Raw genomic sequence first — 27817 nt, 5'->3', positions numbered from 1 at the left:
TGCAGAATGAGTTAAGAAGTCAAAGATAATTAACAGGAATAGCCCAGTATGTTATTTGGGAGCTCAAGAGATCATCTCCTACATCAGCTGTTGGCCCATTTCTGACACGGTTTTTATCTAGATTTCCTGCATCTTACAAGAGAAGGATCCAGGCAATTTGCAGTCTGGGGAAAGATCTGCAGCTTCTACTATGAGCTGACAGAATAGTAAAGAATAATATCAGGTTTTCATATCATTACTATTAATGAATGAATCAATCAATCAATTAATTTAGTAAACCAATTACCATAATACCTTTGCCACAATAAAAACAAACCCTAAAAATTACATAAAATATGCACTTGAATAATTTTTAACTAAAACAGCTAGGGCAAACACAATGCTCATTTCACCTTAGGACATCTGAAAATAAAAGACATTGATTTTATTACCTGGAAGGGTGATTTTAGCTCTGGTGGTGCTCTTGTAAATAAGAACTGAAGAATAATGCTGAATGGAATAACCTCTCCCAGAGCTGGGCTACTGGCAATATGCTCACTGGTCTGGAACAGCAGTGGTCTGGAAAAATGTAACAATATACTCATGAAATGAAGAAAAAGCTTATCTTATGCATTAGAAAAGTGCCTCTACGTGGTGGCAATACTGCATTAGGATAAAATCATCGAGTTTTTTACCACTACTCTGCATCTTGGGTTTACAACACAGGTCCAGTTTGCAAAAATTTACAGCAGTTGCCTGTTGTAATTAAACAACACAGGACTGTAAATTTTGTATTTCAGTGAAAACATTTAAGGTAACTATAGAACTCGCTGTCATACAGAAGATGTATTGAAAGCAACACAAAAAGTACAATTTGGCCAACATTTGCATGACAAAGATTGTTAAATCATAGTTATACTCTGCATAAAATTTAAAAAGAACTTTAATCTATTTCTAATTTGCAGGTGGGCGTTGCCAAAAGCGCTCTCAGTTCAATCAGAACTAACACGAGGTAATAAATCAGTTTTGAAATACAGTTTAGTCATACTGTGACTGCAACTCACCTGAATGACCTCAGCTGTCTGTAAGATTTCCCTAGGTCAGAGACTCGCCGGCACAGCGGTGCTACTGCCAACTCCATCTACAAAAGCAAACAGTTCAATTGGAATTACGTTCTCCCAGAACGTAACATCTGGTATTGAAGTGGCCTGTCTTTAAGCAATAATCCAAACTTGCAGGCTAAGTCAGTGACTTCTCTCTGGTGGCTGAATTAAGACAAGAAGCTGTCTTTTCCTTTCATACTATGTTGCCCAAGCCAAGACTTCTGCCTTATTCTTGGCAACACAATAAGCATTTCATGACAAATGATAGAGACAGTCTGTGCATAACAACAGAAGGGGCCTCATAAGCTTTCTGAGACTAAAGCTTTGCTTCTTGCAGCAGTCGTATTTTGTTGTGATGAGTTTCCTAATGAAGCACTTAATGTCAATACCCAAAAAATCTGACCGCAGCCTAGGAAGAAAGCAAATCTAGGCAGGTCTCCACAAACCACCACTAAAGCAGTAAAACTGCAGACATATTTCAGCTGGGCACTCTTTCCTTTGGTGAAGGACAAGGTTAAAATGATTCCTTCCTGAACAGCAGGCCCCAAATTTTGGGGTACAAAACCTATACAGGTTAGATAGAAGGCAACTGTGACCTGTTGCCAGAGGGTCATATGGAATCATGGTCAAAAGAGTACAAACATTATTTTCATATTTATTTTCATACTGTTGGGTTTCTCAATTAGAGCAGCCATCTCTAAAAACAAACAAGTTTAAAACACTTTCTGTTGTTGAAGCATGCGAGTTCTGCTTTTTTGAAGAAGAGCCAGGCTCCACTTGGGCTTTTACATCTAAACTCTGTCACAGGCTCTTCATTAATAATGAGGACACAGAAGTGAGGAAGAACAATTTCCCTTCTGGATCCTTGGCTGGACATAAACATTACACAGCAAAATTTCAGTTAATGTGAACATCAATACAAACACCACCACTTAAAAAACCCCACAGGTAATTTTACTCAGACATGGGTTAAGTCTTTATTTTTTTGCATTCCAAAAGTGTCAGTCAAATGAGGGATCAAGCTTTATTCTGTTTTTTAAAATCCCCAACTTGAAAGACTATTCAGACTTTGATTTACCCATAATGCACAATTAAACTAAGGTTCAAAGGATGACAGCTAAAATAAGTAACAAGATCAAAACCACCATGCAATGAGTTCCCCTTGTAAGTACTATTGCTGAACGAGTTTCAAGGTGTTTGTGATATGACGCTATTCACAGTGAAGTCTTTAATACTATTATATTATTATTTCCAGCTGCAGTATTTCCTCAGACAGAGATGGGCCACCAGCTTCACCAAAAGCCCATAACTATGCTGGGATTCCAGCATAAACCAGAAACATGGTACAGTGAACTATGATGCCATAGTTCATCTAAACCCAGAAGAACTTAAATTAGTGAATAATGCAAATCAAAGCCATATATTTCAGGCATCCCTCTTTAAAAGCAGGTGGCAGAATAGGAATCATTTCATCTCCTTTTCAACATCTACAGGTTCTCTTCAAAGGCAGTGGAGAAAAACAGCCACTCTTGGGACTAAATAGGTCAGGTGGGTAGGGTTTGTAAGCCCCTACATGACACTCTGGCAAAGCTGGGAAAGCCACAGGGCCCAACCCAAGGATCCCTTGCAGACCAGGAGAGGTGGGGAGCTCTGGAATGCAATGGGGAACACCCCACAGAGCTTTCCCATGGGCAGTGCACAGGCACTGAGATCAGGGACCTCAGAGAATGTGCCCACATCTGGCACCTCCAGGCCACTTGGAATCTGCATTTTATGCACATTTCACTCACAGGAGAAGAAAGTGAATAAAATCCAGGAGGTGGAAATACAGAAATAAGGTTCCAGACCTGAGTAACAGCTTGGCTTCCTCTTGCCTGCTGCCCTTTTTGGTCCCCAAATCTTTAGGCTTTGAAATGGCTGCTCTCTACACCCTGAGGATGAGGCCACCTCTCCTGGGTGCAGGTGGGAGGTCAATGTCCCTGTGGCTCAGGAGCCACCAGCTGCTGTGCTGAATCTGCTGGCACAAGGGATGGGATGCACCCAGCAAAGGCAGGCTCTGCAGGGAGCTGCTGCAGGGAGGTGCTCCAACTCCAAGCTGCAATGAAGCTTACAGCAAGTTCAGCATGTTTGTCCCCCAGGAGCACAGGTGGGAGCCAAGAGGCTGGTCTGCCACACAGGATCGGGAGCAAGCAGCCAAAAAGTGGAGCTAAGAATGCTTTGCTGCATCATGATACAAGAACCTTACAGATCCTGAAAAACAAATGGGAGCAGGACTCTTATTTCTCCAGAGCTTTGTTTCAGGCATCAGTATTAGCTGGGGGCAGCTGGAAGCAACTGATATCCTGCAGGAGCTGGTGTCCCAGCTCTGGTGGGAGCTGTGGGCTTGTAGCTGTGAGGGACTGGGGAGAAGATAATTCCTTTAGGTCCTTCAGAGACTTTGATAACAGGCAACAAACTGCCAGTCTGACTTGCGGAAACAGAGATGCGTGGATCAAACAGTACTCATGAGGGGGAAGAAATAACAGCATAGCAAAATATAATTTTGCTTAATAAGTTTTAAAAGATTGTTTCGCTCCTGGAACATAATATGAAGTAATGAGACCTTAAGTGAAACTTTCTACAGCTTAACCAATTCCTTATTAAAACAAATTTTAATGAATTCTCTTGAATGTATTTTGTAGTTTCCATAAATTAAAATTTTTAGTCTTAAGTACTAAAGAAGAAAAATTACTTTGGAAAATTCTATTACTTCATCTTCAACCTTTATTCACTGTAGGAAATTATTAGTATTGCTAGAACTAGATGGATTTAATGGCAGCAGATGGTGGATTCGTGAAGTAATAGCTGCCAAAGAAAAATATTGTTTTTAAGCTTTGCAGCATACTATACTATCTCACATTGACTCATGAAGAGTGGGAATGAGAGAAAGTAACTAATGTGGTAAAAATGTACATAAACCACAGAAACTCTTTTTTCAAAATTTACAATACTAGTCTTTGTGCTATAACCCAATCTCTCGTCAATAAAAAAGTATAATTCACATAATAACCAAGACTGTTTTCTTTGCCTGAATTTTAGGTGTTTATCTGAGCCCAGTGACACAATGGGATGCTACGGCACCCTTCTGCTGTCACAATCATTTCTGAGGCCACTGAGAGGGGTTTAGTGTCTCTGCTGAGCATTGTGCCAGCCCAGGAGCAAGTGCTAGGGAGGAACCATTGGGCTGGAACAGCTGCTGTTTTTAAGGTGCTGGAATTGGGCAGAGAATGGAGCGTGCATCACTTCTTGGTTGTGTTACCTGTCATCACCTGAAACGGCATCAACTGTTGATTCACACAGTGAGTTTATACTGCAGCAGCCTTTGCTGTGATACACAGCTGTAGTTTCAAAGCCTGTCAGGGAGTTCTTACATCAGGGGATGCTTTTGGCTGTTGGCAGCCAGTATTTGTATCCTGTGTGCACAGCCTTTCACTCATCCGTGTCCTGTGGACTTTACATATAAAAGGGTAAGTAGTATTTTCTGTTTCTTTTCCAAATTTCCCTTCCAAACTGCAGATTTGAAAATTCAAACATCTAGGTTAAATTCAGTGATAAATCAGGTGTTCAAGCAGTAATTTGCAAACAAAGAGGCTCGATGTGATATAATCATTAACAGAGAATCCAAGGGAAGCACTAGGAGATGAATGTGCTTGCCAAAAAGCAAGCAGCAGATAGAACAGAAGAAGGCCTAACGACTTGTTTCTTCTAGCTTTGTTTAAGACCCATTGCTTTTCCATGATTTATTCATGTTAGTTTGCTATGCTTCGCAGGACACAGTGGCAGGCTCCTGCCCAACATATGCTTCTTCTCAATGGTTCATGCTCTCTAAGCCCCAAAAGGCAATATTATCTTTTCTTCCCATGTGATTCTGCCATAGCCCATGGCTAGGTGGTCAATTATCAGTTGAACTATTCACTGGCTGGCCATATTGAAAAAAATACATCACATGCCTGGCTTCTCTAATTGGATTATGTTCAGCAACCCAAGGGTGAAGTTAACCCATAGTCTAGATACAGATAATGCATATATATTGAAGAGTGCTTTAAAAAAACCCATAGTGAAGTTATTGTTTAGTGCCTTTTGTGGTATTTTCAAGATCTCTCATCACTTAAACAGCTGTTTTTTCAGCTGGAAAATCTTAACATTAAATTTTTAGCAATTACATTTCCTCCTGGCCAAGATGAATTCCAAGTTCTTAAATGTTACCTCAAAATGCTTTTTTCTAGCCATTCACCAGGACAGAATGCTTTAACAAACAAGGGAGCAGAAGAGCTGAACTATTATATGAAGGAAACTGGCCTTGAAGGAATGTACAATTTGATTTCTCCCCAGTGCAGCAATTCCAAAATTGATGTTGATATTTAAGTAAATCCTTCAGCTGTAACACCTCTAAAATAACATATATCAGCAAATAATTCCCTCTTTCCAGGAAGATAATTAGCACTAAACATTAAATGTATTTTAGCTTTAATAGTTTCTGTCTTTATGACTACAGCTGTGATTACAGCATCCTGCTGCTCTCTCTTCTCTACAGAATCTAGAAAGGAAATTTTTTAGGAAAAAATATAAAAAATACTTTTACACTTGTATCATCATGTTTGATCAAATCTGTCTACATTTTTAAAAATCCAAAAGCCTGATATTCTTGCTTTTTTTTTAATGCCACATATTGAATCAGGAAACTAGATTCAGACCATAGGCTAGCCAGCAGATAGGAACAGCTCTTCTACACTAGAGTTTAGCATTGTAAACTTTTACCATAAAAACATTTTTCTAGGAAAATTCAATCAAACCTAAATATTTTGCAGTAATTTTTTGAGAAAGACTTGAAGAATTGGTGGCAGCACTAACTGTACCCTATCAAAACTGTCTGAATACAGTACTGAACATGCCAAAAATCCCAATCATAAATCATGCCTAGATAAGAAATACAGGAAAGCATATAGAGAATAATATTAACTCAAAATAAAAATAGTTCATTCTTTGCTGCATTGTCCAGCACTTCCATAGGGTTTTAGGAAGGCCTGAACTACAAGCCACAGTCCCAAAGTGTGCCTAAGTGCTGTAACAACTCTGAATACCAAGCAAGTTAAAAGAGCCTCTGGAGAAGAGCCTGCACTCCCCAGAAACAGAAGTGTTGAAAACCATCAGGGATTGCTGGCTTGCTTGCCTCCAGGAAAACATTTTTTTTTTCCAGCCTGACAAGTACTGAATTAAAAAGTGAAATGTGGTATTAAATATGTGAATATTGAATTATGGGCACCTTGAAAATACAAAACCAAATAAAACAAGCCGATTCGGGAGTATACAGGAGTGAACTGGAAAATAATCAGGCTGTAGACTGGAAATGTTTCAAATGAGACTCCCAAGGAACTGTGGCACTGCACTTGATAACAACCTTGCAGTGCTGTGCACATTTCCTAGGGCTTGCAATGTTCCCGTGTTCCTGTAAGCACTGATTTACATGAAATCACATTAATGATATTCAGGCATTTTTCAAGCCTATCACAGCTCTGCCTACAGGTGCCACAGTAGCACACACCTAGTCTCACAGCTGAAAAAACCTGAAATGCACAGGACAGCCAAACGTGACACTGACATTGCACACGGGGTAAGACGCAGAATTCAACAGAGCTACAGCAGTAATTCCTAATGTATGAGCAGCTGAGCCTCACTCCAGAAAATTGGATGTTATGCACCTCAGCAATCCCGGTTCTGAATGAAGAGAACCTGAAATCTGTTTTCTCCCTTCTGTGTGGACACCTGTTGTTTTGAGGCAACTTATCAGTAAAACATGTTTTCAGTGCAAAAATTTTCAAATCAGACTCTCAGCCAAAGCTATTCTTGCTGAGTATAAGGCAGCTGTAACTCTGTGAGTGCCCTGAAAGAATGTGAAGCATGAGACACCCAAAAGCTGATGCAATCCGAGGTTATTTGATTCACTGCATGTATGTTTATAATAAGAACTCAAATTAATCAAAGCTTCTGGACAGATTTCTGCCCAGGTCTTTTGCTTGCAAGCAACCCTGAAATACCAGAAAGGGTTTTAGATCTCAAAAGTCAGTTCTGAGCAGAAACATGTAACCCTTTTTTGCATAGAGAAAATTAAAATTTACTGTACAAGACAGAACACAAAATAAAAACAGTTTATAAACAAACCTACTCCTACACACAGTATCTTTCCAGGCAGGTTGTTTCCTTTGGGTTTGGCTTTAGTCCAACAATGCAGTGCCTTTCTGGGACTGAAAAAAAACCCCTGCACGCAGCACTTATGGCCATTTGGAAAAATTTATCCTTCTCATCAAGCCAGCAGCCCAGCTAAATATCTGCTCCCTGCCCTCCTCAGCCAAATGCAGCAGCAACCTCTCCTAGCCCTCATTAGGATTAAAGCTGCATTTACACCAGAACTCCTGGCTGGGTCAGAACAACAGCCACCTTTCTGCAGGCTCCCAGGAGCTGGCATCATGGGCACGTACACAAAATCCACCAGATTTTTGGGAGGAGCACACCCATCCCAGAAAACATGGATATAAGGCAGCGTCCACACACAAAATGTTTCAGTGCTTTCTCTTCTATCCTGAGCAAGAGGATACAGTGTCCAGGCCACTCTGGACACTGTGCAGCCTGGGACACCCAGAGGAGCTCTGTGCAGAGATGCTCAAAGGCACAGAGTGAGCGCTGAGTTGGCTCCGTGCAGCTGGCTGGACACGGATTTCTTGTCTTAAGCCCATTTTTAAACAAGCCAAGAATACAGTGCAGTGTGAAGAAAAGAAAAATACAAGTCTCCAGATGCAGCAACAGTTGAAGGCAGGAGACAGGAATACATTCAAACCCTTTTTTTTTTCATTCTGTGATATGAAAGAAATCAGAATATTTATCTCTACACAGTTGTCCATCCAGGAGTTATACTCAGCACACTGGGGAGGACCATGCAAATTCCTCTACACTCTACAAAAACATACCTTCATTTTTCACTTAAAAGGCAATCCGTGTCAGAAAGGGAAAAATCAGTGTTTAAAAAATTATAAACAAGTTATATTTTTAGATTATAACAGGTGCTTAGATCAGATGCTTTTACAGTACAATCAGGTGAAAAATATATTCCAAATTTATATGACTTTAGTTAAAATTAGCATAAATTACAAAAATTATCTCTATTCCTTCCACAGGAAGAGTCAAGTGTCCTTTTTTTGCTTCCAATTTTATGCCATTGTCTTCAAAATAGAGAGGAGAATGGAACCTCCTCGATTAAAGCAATTGAAAACTTCCCCTTCGTTTCTGTGGTTAAGGGCTGATTTGCTATTTTTGAGTACTGGAAAAAAAAATTTTACTCAGGAGTAACTCACAGGCAAATGATACAAAGCAGCCAGAAGAAGGAGTGGAGGTGGCAGCAATTCCTCTCTCCCTGCCTTCCTCTCCTAGCTGTAACCTACCAGCCAAAAGCAGCACTCAGTGTGCAGGCAGCTGGTCTGGATAATAATAAATGGCAGCCTCAGATTGATCCGTGGATGCCTGATTCTTTGGCAGGTTAGCCAGACAGTGGTACTGCTGACAAATTGAATGTTTATATAGTAGATAACACAGACAGGTAGTGGGTATGGATGTGGCAATTTCTTTTGTGGTTTAGTCCAGCACAGGAGTCAGGCAAAGCTGAGAGGCACGTCAATTGGGTCATGAGGAGAACTCCACAAGACAACTGCCCTTCTGTTTCCAATAGGGCAGCTCTTCCCCAGGATATTGGTATTTCTTTAGCTTGTCTCCTTCACTGCAAAGCAGCTATTAGCCATTAACCAGGGTGGGCACTCTGATATACAGAGTGATTAAGGAAGTGACACACCATATTCCATTAGAAGAGAGAGAAAGAAGGAAGTGAATGAATGGTGGCAAATGATGGATGTGCCGAAGAGGTGGGCCAAGTGGGGACATGCCAAGATACAGCTGAATTTAAATGCAACAGTCACCTGGACAGAAAGCTGTCAGACCTCCCTGAATGTGCCTTACAGTGATGAGGGATCTTTAACTACTTCCTGGATGCACTTCTGAGGATCCAGTGTCTTATCAGAGAGGGCAACTGCCTGTTTACACTCTGATGGGGACAAAAGCATTGAGACATTGCAGTGAAATCTGTGGAATGACACTAAAGAGCAGAGATCAGTGTCGAGGTACCTGTGCAAAATCCGCTGCCAGGCGCATCTTCCCACCCTCGCCCAGGGGCCTTATTAGGCTGGCGTTGCGAATGAAAAGTTCAATTGCTCTTTGAGCCATGGCCTCGGTGTTATCAAAGACAAAGTCAAAACACTCAAAATGTCTGAAGTAGTCGCTCATGACTCTTGCTATAAAACCCTGAAGCTCTTTCATGTAGAGAGAACAAGGGACATCTGGTTTTCCTGAGCTGGATAATGACCTAAAAAAAAAAAGGAGAAGAAAAAGAAATAGGGGCAGCTAAATTCATCTTTAAAACACAACCAAAATCTACTGGATTCTTTTAAATTTTTTCCTACCCCACCAAGTCATGGCATGAATTGTAGAGTCTCATTTCCACTCAGAATATGGAGCATGTAGCTCTCTCTGAAACTACAGTCAAAAATATCTCTTTATCAGCCATGCCCATGAAGAATTAAAAGATGAAACAAGAAATAGCATGATAAAGGGAAACACCCCATTCCTACCCAACTTGCAGAGCCTCCTTCAATTTGAAGCCTACACTGGAAATTCAGATCCTAAATTTGAATGTTCCAATTGTTGATTTGAAACTCTAAAGGTGGATCATAAAATATCAACATATGTCACAGGGTTACTAATTCAGCCTGTCAATCCCAAACCTGTTCTCTGTATAGAATTAGTCTCCTTGATCTCTCCAAACCCAGGATTACAAAGTCAGGATCACAGAAGCAGCACAGAAGCCCCTGGACACAAACCAATCCTCCTCTTTCTTTGACTGACAATCAGGTAAAAGAGCTCTTCCAAATTTAGAAGAACACACAGGCTATCTAACAAAAATTAGCCCTTGGCTGGAAACTGTTTACCCACCTAGAGAGGTAATTGTGCAACTGGTGCCAAAAGAGGGTAAGGGTAAAATATTGTTTTAAAAAGAAGTCAAAAGGAATATTCAAAACATCTCTGAAAAGATACTGTTTTCAGTGAATTTAAAGACAGAAAACAGGACAACTGATGATGATACAAGCAATGTCAGAACAAACATAATAACCAAAATAAAATTTAGGAAGGAAGTCCCAATTATATATCAGACTCAAGATCTTGGCACATAAAGAACCCTGGAAATTTTAATGAAAATGCTATGGGAAAATAGCATAACATACTGAACCTGAGATTTATTTTTTTTAAAAAAAGTTAATTTTAACTATTACATCAGAGGCTATATGCTTTGAGAAACAGGAATACTGACAGTTCTGAAGACTGTCCAAAAAAACATATTTTGAAAGCAAAAGGGCTTTTTTAAGCACAAAAATGGCCTCTTGTCGGCTTTCTTTTTCTATTTGGAATGGGTTTTACTCAACAGATACGAATAAAAAAGGGGGAAGGGAAAGAAGACAGATGCTACCTGATTAATTTGTTTCAACAGATAGGTGTAATTCTGCTTCCTCTGTTCATTAACCATAAAGCATCACCCTCCTCTCAACAAACAAGCACTCTTGCTTCAAGGACATTGTGGCAATAACAATCTATTACACACATGCAGGACATCTTACTAGAGCAATGGTAAATTTAAAAGATATTTCTAGTTACCCAGAAAAATCTTCCTGGTGCATAGTGATGATAATAGCTTCCACTGAATCTCCTACAGAGTTCAGGAGCGGCTGAACAGCACTACCCATTAGATCATGGACTGCCTAAAATAGAATAAGAAAAAGGCAGAAGTAAGGAAACAAAAACTAGAAGCATTTGCATTTTGACACCTCAAAAATACCTTAGGAAACAGTTCATTTTATCAGTGCTTTTTATTATTCTGCATTACAAAATGCTAAATAGGAGAAGCAAACCTAAAGATAATATTTCTCTTTAACTGATTTTACCAGTAAAGTACAGAAATAAAGCTGCTTGCTGCTTCTGCGTAAAGCCTTCCTTCAAAAAGGTGCACAGCAGTTGGCATTCCTGGTCTGTACATGTACATGTACACGTTTTGGTGCACACCTGGCTCAGCTGTTCATTCCCCTGCGCACAATCCCTCCCAGGGCAGTGCCCAGCAGGACTGACTTGGAGAGCTGTCATCCACAGGGGCTGCACCACCATTCACATCCCCCTCCAGGAAAGCACCAGGTCACATAAAAATTATAGTTTGATGCATCTGTCGGGGGAGGAAGGGGGTGAGGAAGGATCCAGCTATTGCAGTGTGAATGCTGCAGAGAAAGATGTTTATTTTCACAGTCAGATGACATTTGTGTTCTGACCGTTACGAGAATATTCTGAGTAGAAGCACAACTCAAGCAGTGATTTTGGCACAGGTAACACGTATGCAGGGCAGGTACAATAAATTAGGAATGTCAGAATATTTGTATACCTGTTACTAAATATACTGATGTAAAATAATATGCGGGAAATAAGTGCCCAGTTAAAGTGTAACAAATAAAATCAAGCTCAGCCCTATCCCTGAAGCATATGGACATTCAATTACCTTCAAGGCAGTTGTGACTGTTTGCTCAGCAGCTGCTGGAAATGAGCTCTGACTGGTAATAACCTAAAAATTGGAAAGTAATTGTTAATAGTCAGCATTCAACAAATTATTGGAATCCATAATATTCAGCATCACTTAAAAACATACTGAGTTATTCTTAGTAATGAGTGTTTACATAGCTACAGATAACTATCAAGTGTGCTTTATACAGACAGAATTTTCAATGCATCAGTGTCAGTCCTTTGCTCTCAGATTTCCCGTGGACTCTGTTTCTGCCTTGGCACAGAAATGACTCAATGGAGTTAAGCTGAAATTTAGCTGAAGGGCTAAGAGAATCAGAATAAAAATAACTAGTGTATTCTCCCACTGCTAAGTATAGAATTCATGGAGAACTATACAAGCAGCTCTGTGGCAAGTATTTGAAGGAATGGTTGTTCTTTCTCAGTATTACAACTATTATAGCACTACATGTTAAATAGTTGTTTATGTAATACAGCTAAAACAATATTAAAATTGAGAGTCAAGGCATGATCTGAAGGACTATTCTACCAATTTCCTTACAGTCTTGAATGTGCTACACAATAGTATTTTAAGCCAGATAAGTACTGAACTCCAAGACTGAATCATATCAGATCTCCCTCCAACACTAAGACACATGAGGTTCATTACTAAGTACATCAGAGAAAGCAGACTAAAAAGTTGATCTACCATCTGTTTGCAAAATCCAAGGAATTTTTATAGGCTTTTTAGCATTTTTTAAAATTCTTTGAACATATCCAGAGTCAGGAGTACTCATGATAGTTTTTCTAATCAGGCTAGGATCTAAATACGATTAACTGCAACTACCAGTATATCTGCTTGGTTTACTTCACAAAGACTATGTAACAACTGGCATCACTAAACCAGTAAATTGGAATTATTCATAGCTGTGCTTAGTCCTAAAAAATTTCCAGGCCAGACTTTAGTCACAGTAATAATGTATGGAGATATTTGTGAGGTATTGCTTCTCCTGATTCCACCCTTTCCTTCCCCTTTTCAGTTTAGCCACAATTGTGGGAAAGCTGTGAAGGTCTTCTGAAAAAATAAGCTTGGGCTGAAGCAGATGCACCAAGGGGGCTATCAGGTACTTTGATTAGTACAAAGACAGATAAGAAAAAACAAAGAGTTCAGTTGTTTATGCTCACAAAGCAAAGGTTGTCAGATGTGATTATTCTCTACAAACATATCTTTATTCTTCTAATATTGACAATTTGTCATACAGTGGTGCCTCCAAGGGACAGCCCAGTCTCAGAGAGCTGTACAAATGCAAAGGTACAGCTCTTAACAGAAAACTGGGCTGTATTTGTCAAAGGTTCTCATCTGCTAAATGGACCATATGGACAGAATAGAGCAAGAAGGTAACATTATGGAAAGAAGGGAAATGCCAAAAAAAGCCTACCTTCAGAACAGCCTGGTGCAGTTTGTACAGAGAATTAACCACAGCCACGTTCCTCCTCTGGCCCTCTGTCAGTGGCCCAATCACCTGGCTGGCATCTCCTTGAGTAGACAGCTGCAGTGATCACAGAAATTGTTGGTACCAACTCTTCAAACAGTGCATCTCCCCAAACTAAACCTGGACCACAGCAGAAAGCCACAGGCCCTCACTACCCAATGCTCTTCCATTTCACTCTTGTCTTGATTCATAGAATTTCCATTTCTGGATTAAACAGACTGAACAACAGCAACAGGAATTGCTCAGCTCACAAACCACAGCACTCAGAGCTCCCAGAGAGACCCAGTCCCAGCAAAACTTCAACTTAGTAATCTGAGAGTCAGGTGAAATCACCTACCTGAGGAAGCCCAATAAACTACCAGCAGCTTTTCTCTATGAGCAGTGTAGATTTTTCTCTACGCCCTCAGTCTGTCCTTCTGACCATTCATCCTCTCCTTAAAAGCTCTGCTTTTTCAAATAGATGGCTTAGAGCTTTGTATATATTGGAGGTTTATAAGTCAACACAAAAATAGAACTACAAGGACCAAAACTGCTAGACCTATCACTAAAGAATTTTATCTATGAATCTTTCAGCAAAAATCAAAGAAATATTTCTTCATATTTAAACTGCACAAAGCATGCATTTTTTATTATTACGACAAATCTAACTTCCAGAATTATACATAAATAGCCATTAACTATGGAACAGTCTCATAAGGATACCACAGCATTTATTTGTAATTTAAAATATAATAAATTGCAATTGGCAACCAAACAAAAAATGTCTTGTGCACTCAAAGCTGCAGAAATACAAAGAACTGACAAATGGTGATGTGAATTCTAGAAGTAGATCTAAACATTAAAGCAAGAATACCTATTAATAGAAGGCTTTACTGAGATATAATTACCCAACTAGTTATCTATGTTTCAGGATACAGAATTATCCTCCAGGAAATCCCTGAAGATGTCTAGCTCCAGAAGTCTCTCAGTAAAAATATATTCAATGCACTGAGCAAATGGTAAAGAAGCTTTCATGGAGTGTGTCTTACACAGTTGAAGGTCCTACAGAAAGCTCCTAAACTAAAACTGAGCCTACAGTAATAATTGTTTAAGAACAAAAGAAACAAATATAATATGAAAAATTTTAACTTAAGAGAAACAGTGAATCTCTACTACTGAAAGTCTATTCCCATAGCTTCCACACAGCATGAACACAGACAACATGCAAGCACAGTTATCTAGTATTTTCCAGCATTGCTAATGATGAAGTTTTAGAGAGGTTTTTGCAAGCACCCAGGAACTCTGATTTATTCACATCACTGTGGTGACAATATCAGTTCATTTCTCTTTCTTCAAATTTAGGGATTATTTCAGGATAAATAAGTTTCCAAGGCCTTTGCAGAAGGCAAGACGTTTCCAATGTACCTTCAATCATTTGACATCAAAATGTATCTTTAAACTGGTTGACAAACCTATTGTTGTGTCAGCATTTTCCTGCCTCTGTGATGAGAACAGACATGTGAGCTACAACATCCCTTCTAGATACTCCTATTTCACAGACCGAGTGGTTTATAGAATTCTGCTTCTCGTATTTACAGCTTCAACAATTAGTAACAAAACAGCTGTGCAAAGAAAAAACCTGTCCACCCTGCTGACCACCCTCCCCAACACAAATAACCTTCTTCTCCATGCTTTTTAAAGTATTGTACAGACTAATTTATATTTTTGCACATTCCCAAGTATTAAACATAAAAGATACTATAAAACCAGTAAATTTTTTCACCCCAGTTACTTATCTCTCCTGATGATGAAAAAGCTTAATTGGTAAGTAAAACCTTTAATGAGGACAAACATAACCCTTCTGCAATAACAAGAAATTCTTGCAGTCAGAAACAGTGCACAACAGCTTCACGGGCAAAATTTGAAAATACCTTAAAAACAACTAATCTTTGTAAAACTGTTTACCATATTAAATTTCCTTTAATTAATCCACTTGAACTCTGACAATTAGATATGCTGATCCCTTGTGCATCCTAAAACCTCTGGTCTAAAGCAAAGAGGGCTGGAAAACTAGACTCTTGTAAATAGCAGCTGGAACTGGGCAGCCCAGGGCTCTCCAGGACCATTTCTCCTGAAGGTGTGCCATGAGAACACCTGGCACCTACATGGGCAGGTGTGTCCTACCACTTACAGAAGTCTCTCTTGCTGTCATCACAATGGTTTCTCTGACTTTCCTTCAAGGCAAGAAAGTTCTGCACTCTGTCCACTTTGGTTCACGTACAAACACTGTGTCACTGGCAAGAGTCTGGATTTCAGACAGTTTATCTTTGTCCCACTATTCTAATGCCTCAGACTGAATTCTTGACACCCCTTATATCTATTACACAACCATACATCCACTTAGGAAAAATGTCATTACCGTGTCTCCCTGGTTCCCAGAAACCAGGCTTATGGCCTTTTACTGTAGACATAAACCATCCCTCAGCTTCTTTACCAACATACTGGGTTTTATCAACAATTTGCATTTATACAGAAAGGACTTTTTAAGCTCTGTGCTAGACACAGGTTATGCATTTAAACCCAGGGGTAATGTAAATCTTCCTCTGTTGTCTGGCCACTGGGGACTGCATTGTGTAAATAGGTTAAGTCAAATAAGTGTGAAGCCCGTGCACGCCTGCTCAGGCTGTCTGAAAGACACAGTCCACAGGCCTTCTTTTTTATAAGGGCACTGGAGAAAAAATCAGATGCTTTTTTAATCAGTCAGATATATCCTGAAATGCAGAAGGCCAGGAAGGGTGAATTACGCTCAGAAGAAACAGGGGGAACAGAAGGGGTGACTTCATCCCAAATCAGGATCTATTCTGGGAAACAAGTAAAAGACCAAGTGCAGCTGAAGGCCAGATCCCATCTCCAGGGAGCTGTCAGTCACCCTGGGAGTTAGTCTGGTTTAAGCCTGCTAACTGAAAACAAAGGAAAACGATGCTGAAGCCAGACCTGAATGAGAGAACAACAAGGACTGTAATTGTCCCACATTTCTGTATCTGCCTTAAGAACAGCAATCAATTTCTTACCTCTTCACTTCAGTTGGTGAAATTGTTTCTGCTTTTACCTCAAGCCTGTCTACTATTTATAGTAATTCCACGGGCACCCTTTCCCCAGCAAGCATCAATTCTACAACAGGTGACACGTCAGCGTGAGCTCCCTTTACCAACAGGAGCTATGACACACTGCCAGCACGGGATGCTCCTGAGGAAGAGTGAGGTAGAGAGGTGTCCTACCAGGAAATATTACCCAGGATTATTGTATCATGCATCCAGGCACTGGGACAAAGGCTGTGTCTCGTGGTGCCCTAAAAAATGTGAATGTGAGCTTCTGTCCCACACAGCATTTAAAAATAGAAAGGGCAGCTGTTAAACTGAAATGAGAAAGAAACACTGAGAGGTAGTGCCTTTCTGACATATATATGAGTGTTTTCTCTAAAGTGGGAGGTTGCAGGTTCAATCCAGCAGCTGACTAGCTGGAGGAAGCTGCATAGAAGAATTTTGGGATTTTTTTTAAATCTAATTCAACTGAATCTGAGACCTAAGCAGTAGACTGGTATCAGGCAGCCTAGTGAAACAAAAAGGACATTTGTAGAAGCCAATGCACAAAAAACCTGTCACGAAGAGGAACCAGTTGACTTTAGGGCATCTGACTTACTTAAGCCTGACATGCTCAAGAAGCTGTAAGCCATTATTGGCACTGCACTCTAACTGAATTCAGAAACTCTTCTGAAATACAGTTTCTTCTAGTTTGTATCCCTCTGTACACCTACATGGTTACACTGCTTCACCTCCAGAGAGTGCAGGTGCCTCATCTTGGGTCAGTAAGTTGCCCAGTGCAGAAAATGTCAGGAATGATTCACCTGACCATATGCAAGAAACCATGAAGTAGGGAAGTAAGAACTTCCATTGAGTAATTCACCTAGGTTATCCTGCTTTGAGAAGAGAGTGCATGCACTCTGTATGCACCTATTTCCCTTCACTAGCTATAAAGGGAATTTGAAGCAGCAGCACAGATCCCTAGTATCCATGTCAGATGCATTCCCACCCTATAAATGTATTTGCAGCCCTTTGCATAGACCTACTTTGGAAGTATGTCTTGGAAATAACCAGACTAAGTGTTCTGGATTTGACACTTTTCTGTGTTTGATGCCTAAGAACAGACATGAAATTTGACAGCATGGATTTGATCTCACATGTTGAGACATGTGCAACGATAAGACTGCTTTGGGATTAAATTCTTGTTTTCACCTTGAAGCAATGAATGTAGAATTTAGATTAGGCTATGAAGCAAATCATCAGTTCTCCGTTGGGCTATAAATAAAATGCTAACTGAGTTTATATTTTTCTTGTAGGAAAGCTTAGACTATTGATACATCTTTTCCTGTAATTTTTTTAGTGCTTTAAAGTAACTAACACTCCCCTCTTTCAACAGGTGGCAGCTCAGAAGAGACACTGATTTGTGAGCTGCTTTGCTATTATTCCCTTCATAGACTAACTACCTTGTGAAAAACTTCAGTTTCACAGAGCAACTACGATCTCCTGTGCACCCTTACTGACAGTTTTGGAAAGCTCCATTTATTTGATTTCTCTGACACAGCCTCAGCAAACCCATTTTCTTCAGAGCAGAAAACATCATCATATTTTAGGACTATGGAGAAAGATCCTAAAATAAGACTAAAGTAGAACTTCTCAACAAATCATTCAATCTAACTCCAGGATCACGAGACTAAAGAGTGTTTTGATAGCACAAACTGAACTCCAGTTGTCAAGCAGGCATTTTCAACCATAAATGCATTCCTAATAGATGCAGCTGATGCTGCCATACCTCTGGCAGAAGGCAATCAATCCATCGGGTACTTGGCTTCCTGCCTGATCATAACAACTTATTATAAAGCACAGAATCCATTTAGAGAGTTTCTGAGTCAATAGGGCTTGGCCCTGGGATTTCTTCCATAAACTACAAATAATTGGGATGATTTACTTTTAGGTTTAATGTTTTCCATACTGCAAAAGGAACTTTTTACAATCTCTTTCCACCTAAAACCCACAGAAGTTTAGCAGAATAAGTTTGTTATTTTTTGTAAAAAAAGCACCATTTAGCAGAAAAATACAGAAGAATCTGAACTTCACGTAATGTAGCTTCCACTTAATGTATTAGCTTCTTAGAGGATAATTTGCAAAAAGAAGAGACATAATTTAGAGGTTCAAAGTGTAGGATCTGAATGAATGTATCACTGGAAAGAAGGTCCTTGACTAATGAGGATAAATTAATATGAATGTTCTGCTTATTAAAAAAAAAAAAACAACACCCTAATATTTAAGAATAAATCATAATATCATACGAATTTATGTTCTTGGAGTGGCTTCTGATTTTACAAAGAAGTAGTATTTCAAGACATGAGGAAAGGAATAAGCTGTGAGTTCAGGCAATAATTTAAAATGTACATAATAACATGCATACTGCACCTTCAGGGCATTCTTGTAGCTTCCAGGACATTTTTTTTTAGCTTCCTTAGAAAAATAAAAATTCAACATTCTAGAAAAATAGAAAAGGAGGGTGTATGATCAAGTAATTAAAAATCTTATAGAAAATATAATCATTACTTTGGAAAGAAAAATTTGAAGGGACTGTTACATCCTTGACCATCATCATGCTAACATCATGCTCATACTATTCATGTTAGAGGAAGCAGCAATCATTGAACCATTTCCTCAGGGGTATTTCTGCTTTGTTTTGGTTTTTCTTCCTTAATATTTTCAAAAGCTAAAGAAATGGAAGAAAAACAGCAAATGGTCTTTCTGTAACAGAAAAGACAGGATTTATCTCCAAGTCTTTGAATCATCTGAGAAGAAAAGCGCTGTACAAGTAATCAAAAGTGAGTAATGGTTGCTGGTGCTTAAATAATGAGCTGCTTTAAAACAACTGTTATATCAGAAAGCAATTATAAAACCAGTTCCTTTAAGGAATCTGAGAGAATCCTAAACCTGAAACATTTTGAATAATTTCTCAACTACAGAAAATTATGCCCCTTCTATTATCCAGCCAGCCCAAGCCTGAAGAGGATTTCAAGGACAATGTGTGTTGATCCTGATACTTCTGACTGTAATGGTTTATTGCATTTTTCATGCTTGCCAAATTAATGACTGAATGATTAATCATATCTTATATGTAATCCCATTAGCTCCTGGTTTCAACCAGCTACTGAGAATGCCCCTCCAGAGGGGGAGAGCAGATAAAATCATCCCAAGACACATGAAAGATTCAACATTATAGGGTGATATTCACCTACACATAAAAAACACAATCAACTAATTTAATGGCCATCTGCCTTTTGTAGTATCAAGTCCAGCATTAACTGAGATTAGAATATTACCACTTCACACAAGTTTATAATTGAACTTTACATGGTCCAGCACTCACTAGAGCTGTACCAAAACTGAAAAATTCCAAATCCTTTACCATCTATCTATCTACCTATCTATCTATCTATCTGTCTATATCTCAACATTTAATCAAATCCTTTTCTGAATCACAGAATTTAATTTGCTGAGAAATAACTTAGAGCTTACTATAAGAAAATACTGTAAGGATTGTGCAATCACATTCTTTTTCTACATGCTTGCAAAATAACATACTAGACCTAAAGAAGTCTTTTAACCAATTTCCTAGCAAGATAAAATGAATTACACCGTACTCCCAAAATCAGACTTTTATGTTTGGATGATTTTTTCTGGAGTTTAGCCAGTAGATCTTAAAAAAAATATTTTAAAAATCACACATTTGTTATGTGAGTCACGATCTAACCAGCAAAAGACAACATGAGAAAAAAGAAAATCCTTCATGAAGTTATTTAATATAACTCTCCTCCAGATTTTTAATTCCAGTTTTAAAAGTTTAGATGCTTTTTGAAGTGATTTTTCAGATGGATATTTCTACATATACTCTGTCCAATATAAGTACTTCCTAATGACTGTTTCAACAAAGCTCTTCTTATCTTTCCATCAAAAAAATAAATTACAAAACCTTACCTGACTTTTGATTATTTTTAAATTAGACCTACTGCCATCTTTAGCTTTTATTACTGTACAGTGAAATAGCAATTATTCTGAAATTATTTTATTATATAATAGCCTCCCACATATTCTATTTAAACACCTATTAATGAATTCTTTTAATGTGCCAAACATTGAATTTATATTTTTGGGTTCTCTCATTTAAATAGCATGGATACAAGTTTTTCATTGACAGTAATACCATGTCTTCAAGGTACTGGCATAATACAATTAATTCATGTATCTCAAAAAAGAAATGGGGAAAATATAATCTTTCACATTACTTACACCATTGTTACTGACCCGTTATTTACATAAACCTTTCCTGAGGTGTCATTTCACTACTGTTCCTGATGATTTGTGAGCTTATTAGATTTCATACTTCCCTCCGAAGTTCACAATATTCGACATTTAGACAGGAGGACGAGATACATTTCCCTGGAACTGTCAGACAGATCTCATTGTTGGAATATGTCCTGAATAGTGATTCACCCGCAAATGAAAGCTTACAATTCAATATAACACCACCTAATAAGAGACATGGATTAATTCTTGTAAGATCACATAATAAAAAAAGCAATCAGAAATTCACTTTATGTCATTACAATAAGGATTCATCATGCTTTTCAATTCAAAACCATTACAGGTCTCATAAATTTGCTGGGGTTTAAATCTGATGCCAGAATTCCAGTGCATTTTTAGCCCTTCACTGGAAGAATATGGTTCCAGGAAGTCTTTTCTCTCTCCCCCTCCACCCTGCTCTCCCCTGCTTGATTGAATTATTCAGCTAGATGAATTTAACTATGTCACATAAGAGAATGGGTGGGAAAAAACCCAACACAGCTATCCCAAACCACACAGTTATGTCAACAAATATCAGTAAATATCCTAACAGAGATGCAGCTCACATCCACTTTCTTGCTACTCCAGCATATTTCAGTTGAGGAATTTGTATAAATTAACTGGGCCAAAAACGTTTTTGGGTAGTGTAAAGTACATTTCTCCTTGAAATATATATGTTAACTCAGTGAATACCTTCCCCCATAAATGAGGTCTTTATTCTTTTCATTTCCCTAAAAGAAACCAGAATTGCAGCAAAATCTTGTATCAACATTTTTCTTTCTTGCAACATGTTATGGATAATTGTCTCGCCACTAAAGAGACTGGGACAAAATCAATGGAGAACTTGTTTAATCCAGCTCCTCTCTGCCTTTTCCTAGTCAACCACTAAGGATAGACTTAAAGGTTCAGAAAAAAAATCCTATCTCCATGAACAGTCAGAGAAAACTAAGAGTCAATCCTTCTCATCCAAGTGTTTTTTCACTGCAATATTTTAACTTAAATCCCATTCTCCTTTTCACTTCTACTTTTCATAATTTCACGGATTAAGCCAAGACGTTCCAATATAGTCCCTGGATTAGTTATAATACACTTAGCCTTTTAGATTCTGGACAGAAATATGCCATTCATATTGCTAATCATCTAAATAACCCTCTGAAAACAGCTTATTTAAATCTTCATCACCCTGATCAAGGATGACAAACACTTTCTCTTCTACAAATGACACTACAAAAATTCCTTGTAAAGATTGTCTCTTTCTCAGCTCTGTTTTAAGCTGAATTAATTGCTGGGTTTTCATTCCACCTGGTATTCTAGCCTTTTCTTTCCTTGTTCTCTTTATTGCAGCAGTGTTTACAAGCCACCAAGGACAAGCATTAATAAAGTAGAGATTGTTTTTAACAGCAGTAATATAAACCAAGATCATAGCACATTTAATTGCATTCTCAGGAAGAGAGATCCTGGAAGATCTGTAAAGCCATGGCATGACAGCATTACACCTTCAAAACTACATCACCAAAAACAAATAGCAAAACCTTTTTCTACTGACTGTAATATATCAGATGCACCACAAACCCACTAAGAAAGAAATTATGAAAAAAAAAATCAAGATTCATCTGCCACAAATAGTTATGATGAGGGGATGGATATGCAGAAAGTTGAGATCTATTTTAAGCCTCAGCAATTACAAACTAGTTTTTAAAAATACTCAAAGGAAAGGATCAGCTTTTTTCAGAAAATTTTAAACACAAACATACTTTCTCTAGAGTGGTGTGATAAGAATATGGTCTGTTTTCTTACAGTCTGCCTCTAAACTCAAAAACTCTTCCAAGTCATCTACTCCAATCCATTCTAAATGCTTAGCTAGTGAACCAGATATATTTAATGGGAAGATATTAGTTCTGAGTGTCCACTAAAATTTGAAAATGGAAAATATCATTATGCGTAACTGCAAAAGACTAAGCCACCTGAGCACCAATAAAGAACACAACACTAGCTAAAAATGTACGTAAAACAGAATTTGGAATCTTGCATCTGCAAATCACAAGTTCAAATATAAATTGGATTGAAGGACAATGAGAGACAATTTTTCTCAGTTCTAGTCCTGGTGCAAAGTGGGAATTTATTAAAATCTTCATAATGTGCATCACTGACTGTCTTACCTGAAGCCTCAGGAAGGAGACCTGAGACTGAAAAGGTCTGAGAAAAGATAAAATGAATCTTTTAAAATGCTTCCTATAGAGACTGAGAACAATGGCAGGGCAATGAGCTATACAAGTTTTGTGGGCAATACTAAAAATAATTTAAGAACAACTGCAGCAGAGCTGACTTTCCATTGTATATATTTTGATGCTAATCTTATGTAATACATTTGGTGCTGATCAGCATTACAAAGATCAGTGCTCTAAAAATATCTGAACATGACAGATAGATAGATAGTCTTCAGCCTTTATCTCCATCCATTACATTCACTAAAAATAGAATATTAAATTACAGAAGGGCTTGGTTGCACCGGTGTGCAAAAAGGTGCCATCTGAGTTGGATCAAAGAAATACTTGGCTACTTGAAGAAAGTACACTGAGGAGTTAATATCCGAGAGTTTTCTTGCACCCATCCAGTAGTATTTTAAGTTGCCAATTAGCCACAATGCCACAGACAACTGTACTATTTTCAAGGTGTAAAACTCTGGTAGAAACATCAAATGCAATATGAAAATAAGTCAAGTACAGCTGACAAGCACTGCAGATAGAAAAACATGTTTTGGAAAGCATATATTTTGAAGCTCTGGGAATCTAAGAAAATCTTAAAGCCAAAAGCAATATTACTACAGCAGAAATCACATCTCCTAACTTTTGCCTTAGAGATTTATTTACAGCAGAGGAAGTATGAATTCTAGATGCAAGAAAAAATTACACCAATCTGTCAGCATTTTAAGCTCCCTCTTGAAGGGATTTTGCATCTCGCTCTTGCTCAGTCTCAGTCACATATTGGCTACACCACAGCATAGTAAATTAAAGGGTGCCAGGAAGGGTCCCTGGATCTGGCATGTGATTGTCTGTACCACTAAGCTGGTAGGACACTCATCAGCAAGTTCTTGGCCAGGGCCAACACCTATCTTCCCCAGCCTCCAGCTGCAGCTCAGGAGAGGCAATCCTGCAGACACTGGCCAAGAGGACTCTGGCAACCAGGCACTGCTTTGGGGAAGGGGAGCCCTCCCCAGATGAGAGGCACTGCCTGGCCCCACTGGCCACAGCACCCAGGGGTGCTTCCAGGAACCTTCTGCTCCCCAATACAGACATCACTGTTACCCTCCCATCTCAGACAGGTGTTCACAGCTGGGATGGCAGATCAAGTCCTGAGTGTCAGTCACAAACCCCTGCTGACCTTGTGCTCTGAAGTGAGAGAGGCAGACATTGACATAAACACCAGGGTGACAGTGTGGAGCAATTCAATACACAGCCCTTCTGCAGCAAAAACAAACACATCTTGCTGATCCTTGAAGGGAGGCCAGCAGTAATCGGAACAAGCCTCAATGATACAAATTTGCCTTCACACAGACCAGACCAATCTCATTTACTTATTTACATTTACTGTTCTAAGGACAGTTACTTGTTTTCAACCCCCATACTCTCTTTGAAAAGCAAACCCAGACCATCTGGGGACAAGCAGTCAGTGACTGGGATATGCATGTATAGAGTGTTTGCCTCTGAAGAAGAGGCTGACACAACAACAAATCGTTACACTTCTCTACTTCTGCTTTCTTGTGGTATTTACTTTCTTAAATTATAATACACTAAAAAAAAAAATCTGTCATCAAGCACATGCTTCTCATCATTATGACAGATAATAATACTTTACAATAGCATTGTCCCAGTTACACCATCTAGTACCAGTTAATTGAAAAGTAGATCTCAGTCAACCCTCAAAAATATAAAAATAATATAAAAATAATATCTTAAATCACATAATTTTTATGTTTTTAACATAAAAATTAACCCAGTTAAATATTCAGAATTCTTTCACAACATCTGAAATCCAGTTTCACCATTGTATTCAAAACCAAGATCAGGCTAAATCAAAGCTTCCCAGTTACTTCCCAAGAAACCTTTTGTGCCAATGTATTAGTGCTCATTTACTGCTCCGGTGCTCTGCAACTGATGCACATTCCAGAATCATGCATAACATTATGCAACTCAAATATTTACTTAAGTAAATATAAATAAATCTCAATATACTACTGAGATCCAGGACAGTGAGAAAGAGGCTGCCTACTCCATATCACAGATATCATCAGCTGATGCTGACTTTTCCCTCAAAACAATCCAGAATCTTAAAACGTCATTCACCCAGGAAAATCCTCCCAAATGTTCCTATGTCTGAAGTGTACAGTCATCCATACTTTTGGGATCAGAATAACAAATTCCCTCTCATTTTGGCTCGTGGCATGCCCAGTAGCAGAGGTCACCAATAGGTGATTCAATATCCTGCCCTTTGAGGATATGTGACAAGTATTTGAAACTTGGTGCAGCGACTCTAATTCTTGAGACACTTATGTATTCTCTTTAATCTCAAAATCTGTTTCTATTACTGAGTTTTGAGCATTTTAACTTTGAAATACAAAAAAATACACCATGCATTGTCTTACATTTTCTTAAGAAGACTGGGGAAGAATTCTTCAGAATGCCAGGAAAGACTGTGCACTCTGCACAGTGCTTAAAAATTTCCAAGTGGCAAAAGTGATAATCACAAACACCACAACCATTGCCCAGGCTAAAATGGTGATGAGAAGCCAAGCCTCTACCATGAGCCCTAAAGGACAGTTTAGTAGTTGAGGGCAAGGGTTAACAGCTCTCCCAGGGCATTGCCCTCAGCCTGTATTTTGGACCTCAGCCTCATTCATCAGCTTCTGTGAGATATATGGCATCAGTTCAACCACACTGAGTTAAGAGAATAAAAAAATTATTCAAATTCTCTACTTCCTTCCTCCCTCATTACACCCACTCTCCATCTCCACCTTCTGAGGGCTTCCTCTCCATGATTGCTTGCAAGTCTGACAGTGGGAAAGATCTCCATTATATCATCTGCCTGCAGCCTCTTGTCTGCTGGAAAGAGCCCTTTTTTTAGATAAACTTATTACTCCATAAAATATAATATTCCATATTTATTCCTTGTTTTTAAGATAAACTTATTACCCCAGAAAACACAATATTCCATATTTAGGAAACACTCCAATTATAGGTAATCACAGCTCCCACTGATTTTAGCTTTTTCTACCCCAACCTTAGAAAAGAATCTGCCTGGTTTAGTATGGCCATACTTTGTCTGTACTTCAAACAGGCGTGAGCTTTCTCTGCTTGTGCTCCAGGCTTAATGAATGTTGTGTTCAGCAAGGTGCCACAGCTGAACTGGTCAGCATGGACTGGAGTGGAGCTAAAATGTGCTCTGCCATCTGGTAACACAGTACAGTGAGTTTGTGTCTGCCTAAATCATGTAAGCAGACCATATCCTCATATAGAAATGTTTTTAAGACAGTTTAAATCACCAGAATTTGCCAGCATTATCGCCCCCACCTGCTCTGAAAAGCAAGTGGGCAACCTCATTTTTACAATCCTGCCTCTGAAAATGACTCTTTGCTTGATTGCTGGCCAAAAGATAATAACAAGGTCTCTGATGATGTCTCTAGTGATGCCCTGTGGTGGGAGCAGTCAGCAAGACACAGCCTCCACCAGACAAGGCAGGGGAAGGATTGCTCTGGGACTCTGATCAAAATTAATAAGAGTCTGACAGGATGACTGTAACTCTAGGGAGGGAAGTGGTAGAGGTCTCCAGGTTCACAAAGTAGGAGAATCACACCTTCCCTAAACAACTGCATCTTCATGTTCACAGCACAACACATTTCATCTATGTGCACTCGGTGGGTGTGTTAGTGTATTTCAATCCACCCACATGACAAGCTGAATAGAAACAGCACAAAAGTAAAAGAACATAGAGTACATACGTTCAGGTAACTGAAATCATCACTCTGAAACCAGAAAGAATGCAACAAAAGCCCCAACAACAAATATTGTTTCAAACAGTCCTGTGCTGGGATGGGGATAGACTAGAGGACCAAAGAGTGCTCTTCTATAGACTGAGTACTTCAGTCTATATGGACAGTAGATCTCACAATTTATTTTTCTGCTTGTTGGCAAAATTGCATATCTTGTTAACTTTTAACCCTCAATATTTCATGATGTCTCTATCAACAGCAAACAAAAATATAGAGACTGTGAAGTAGCAATGAAGAGATTTTTAACTATAAGAGAAGTCCATTTCAAGTACATTCAAAATTCAGCTCAGTAAATGACAAAAATTAGAGGTAATCAACTGAGGAAACATGGTTTTGTTTCACTTTCAATTACCAGACTACCATCTTTTAATTTTTTCTATAAATAAATGAAAAATCTGATATAAGGTGGCATATTAACAAAACCAAACATGAATTCAAAACACTGCAATCAACGAGGCATCTTTCAAAAAAATTAACAGACCAAGTCTGTTCCCTTATTATGGAAGATAACTGCAGAGTATTACTCTAGAGCAGTGGTCTTTGAAGTGGGGCACATGCACCACAAGGATTAGGCAAGACAAAATGGGGTGCATGGCAAAAATATCAGAATTTCAATAGTACATGTATATAAGTCATAAATAAACAAGTATACATACAATGAGAGTGCGTGCTCAAAATGTTTATACTGATAGGACCAAAACTCTCAAGACCACTGCACTAGAGGATCCTGCCACACAACTACTGCTGCCATGTCAAAGGCATTCAATAAAGATGTTGGTGAGTTTTATGTTTTCTTTTACACTTCTTAACTATCAGTTAAACAAATGGGTAAAAATGTCTCTGGAAAGCAGATTTATAAGCTCCTTGCTTAAAGAGCATTGATTCTCATAAACACCTCAAATTACTCAACTTCTTTTGTTTTTTACAGGAAATGCAACTTATTGCCTTCTCATAAATCTCTTCCCTTCACTGTACTTATTGTAAGTATTTGATTAAAGAGTTGATCTTCCTGATGTGGCCAGTTAAACATGAACACACCACCTTGTATGTGTGAATCAAGACAGATGATTGAAGGTCAAATGGAAATGGATTATTCCTCTGGAACTG

The 27817-nt window shown here is 38.7% G+C and overlaps 1 protein-coding gene across 1 annotated transcript in view; it reads right to left on the bottom strand.

Annotated features, from left to right (window-relative positions):
- COG5 (component of oligomeric golgi complex 5) overlaps nucleotides 1-27817 on the bottom strand; it is a 174900-nt gene that overhangs the window by 9243 nt on the left and 137840 nt on the right. The window contains exons 15-20 of the mRNA XM_066318657.1: nucleotides 13193-13303; nucleotides 11755-11817; nucleotides 10869-10972; nucleotides 9288-9525; nucleotides 1044-1120; nucleotides 432-558 (exon numbers count right to left, since the gene is read on the bottom strand). Coding sequence (XP_066174754.1) covers nucleotides 432-558; nucleotides 1044-1120; nucleotides 9288-9525; nucleotides 10869-10972; nucleotides 11755-11817; nucleotides 13193-13303 — 720 coding nt within the window. The remainder of the gene's footprint in view (nucleotides 1-431; nucleotides 559-1043; nucleotides 1121-9287; nucleotides 9526-10868; nucleotides 10973-11754; nucleotides 11818-13192; nucleotides 13304-27817) is intronic.

This window comes from Sylvia atricapilla, chromosome 5, assembly GCF_009819655.1.
Source record: "Sylvia atricapilla isolate bSylAtr1 chromosome 5, bSylAtr1.pri, whole genome shotgun sequence".
Taxonomy (NCBI): Eukaryota; Metazoa; Chordata; class Aves; order Passeriformes; family Sylviidae; genus Sylvia; species Sylvia atricapilla.
The sequence above is the reverse complement of the archived record's forward strand: the minus strand, read 5'-3'. Positions and strand labels throughout refer to the sequence as shown.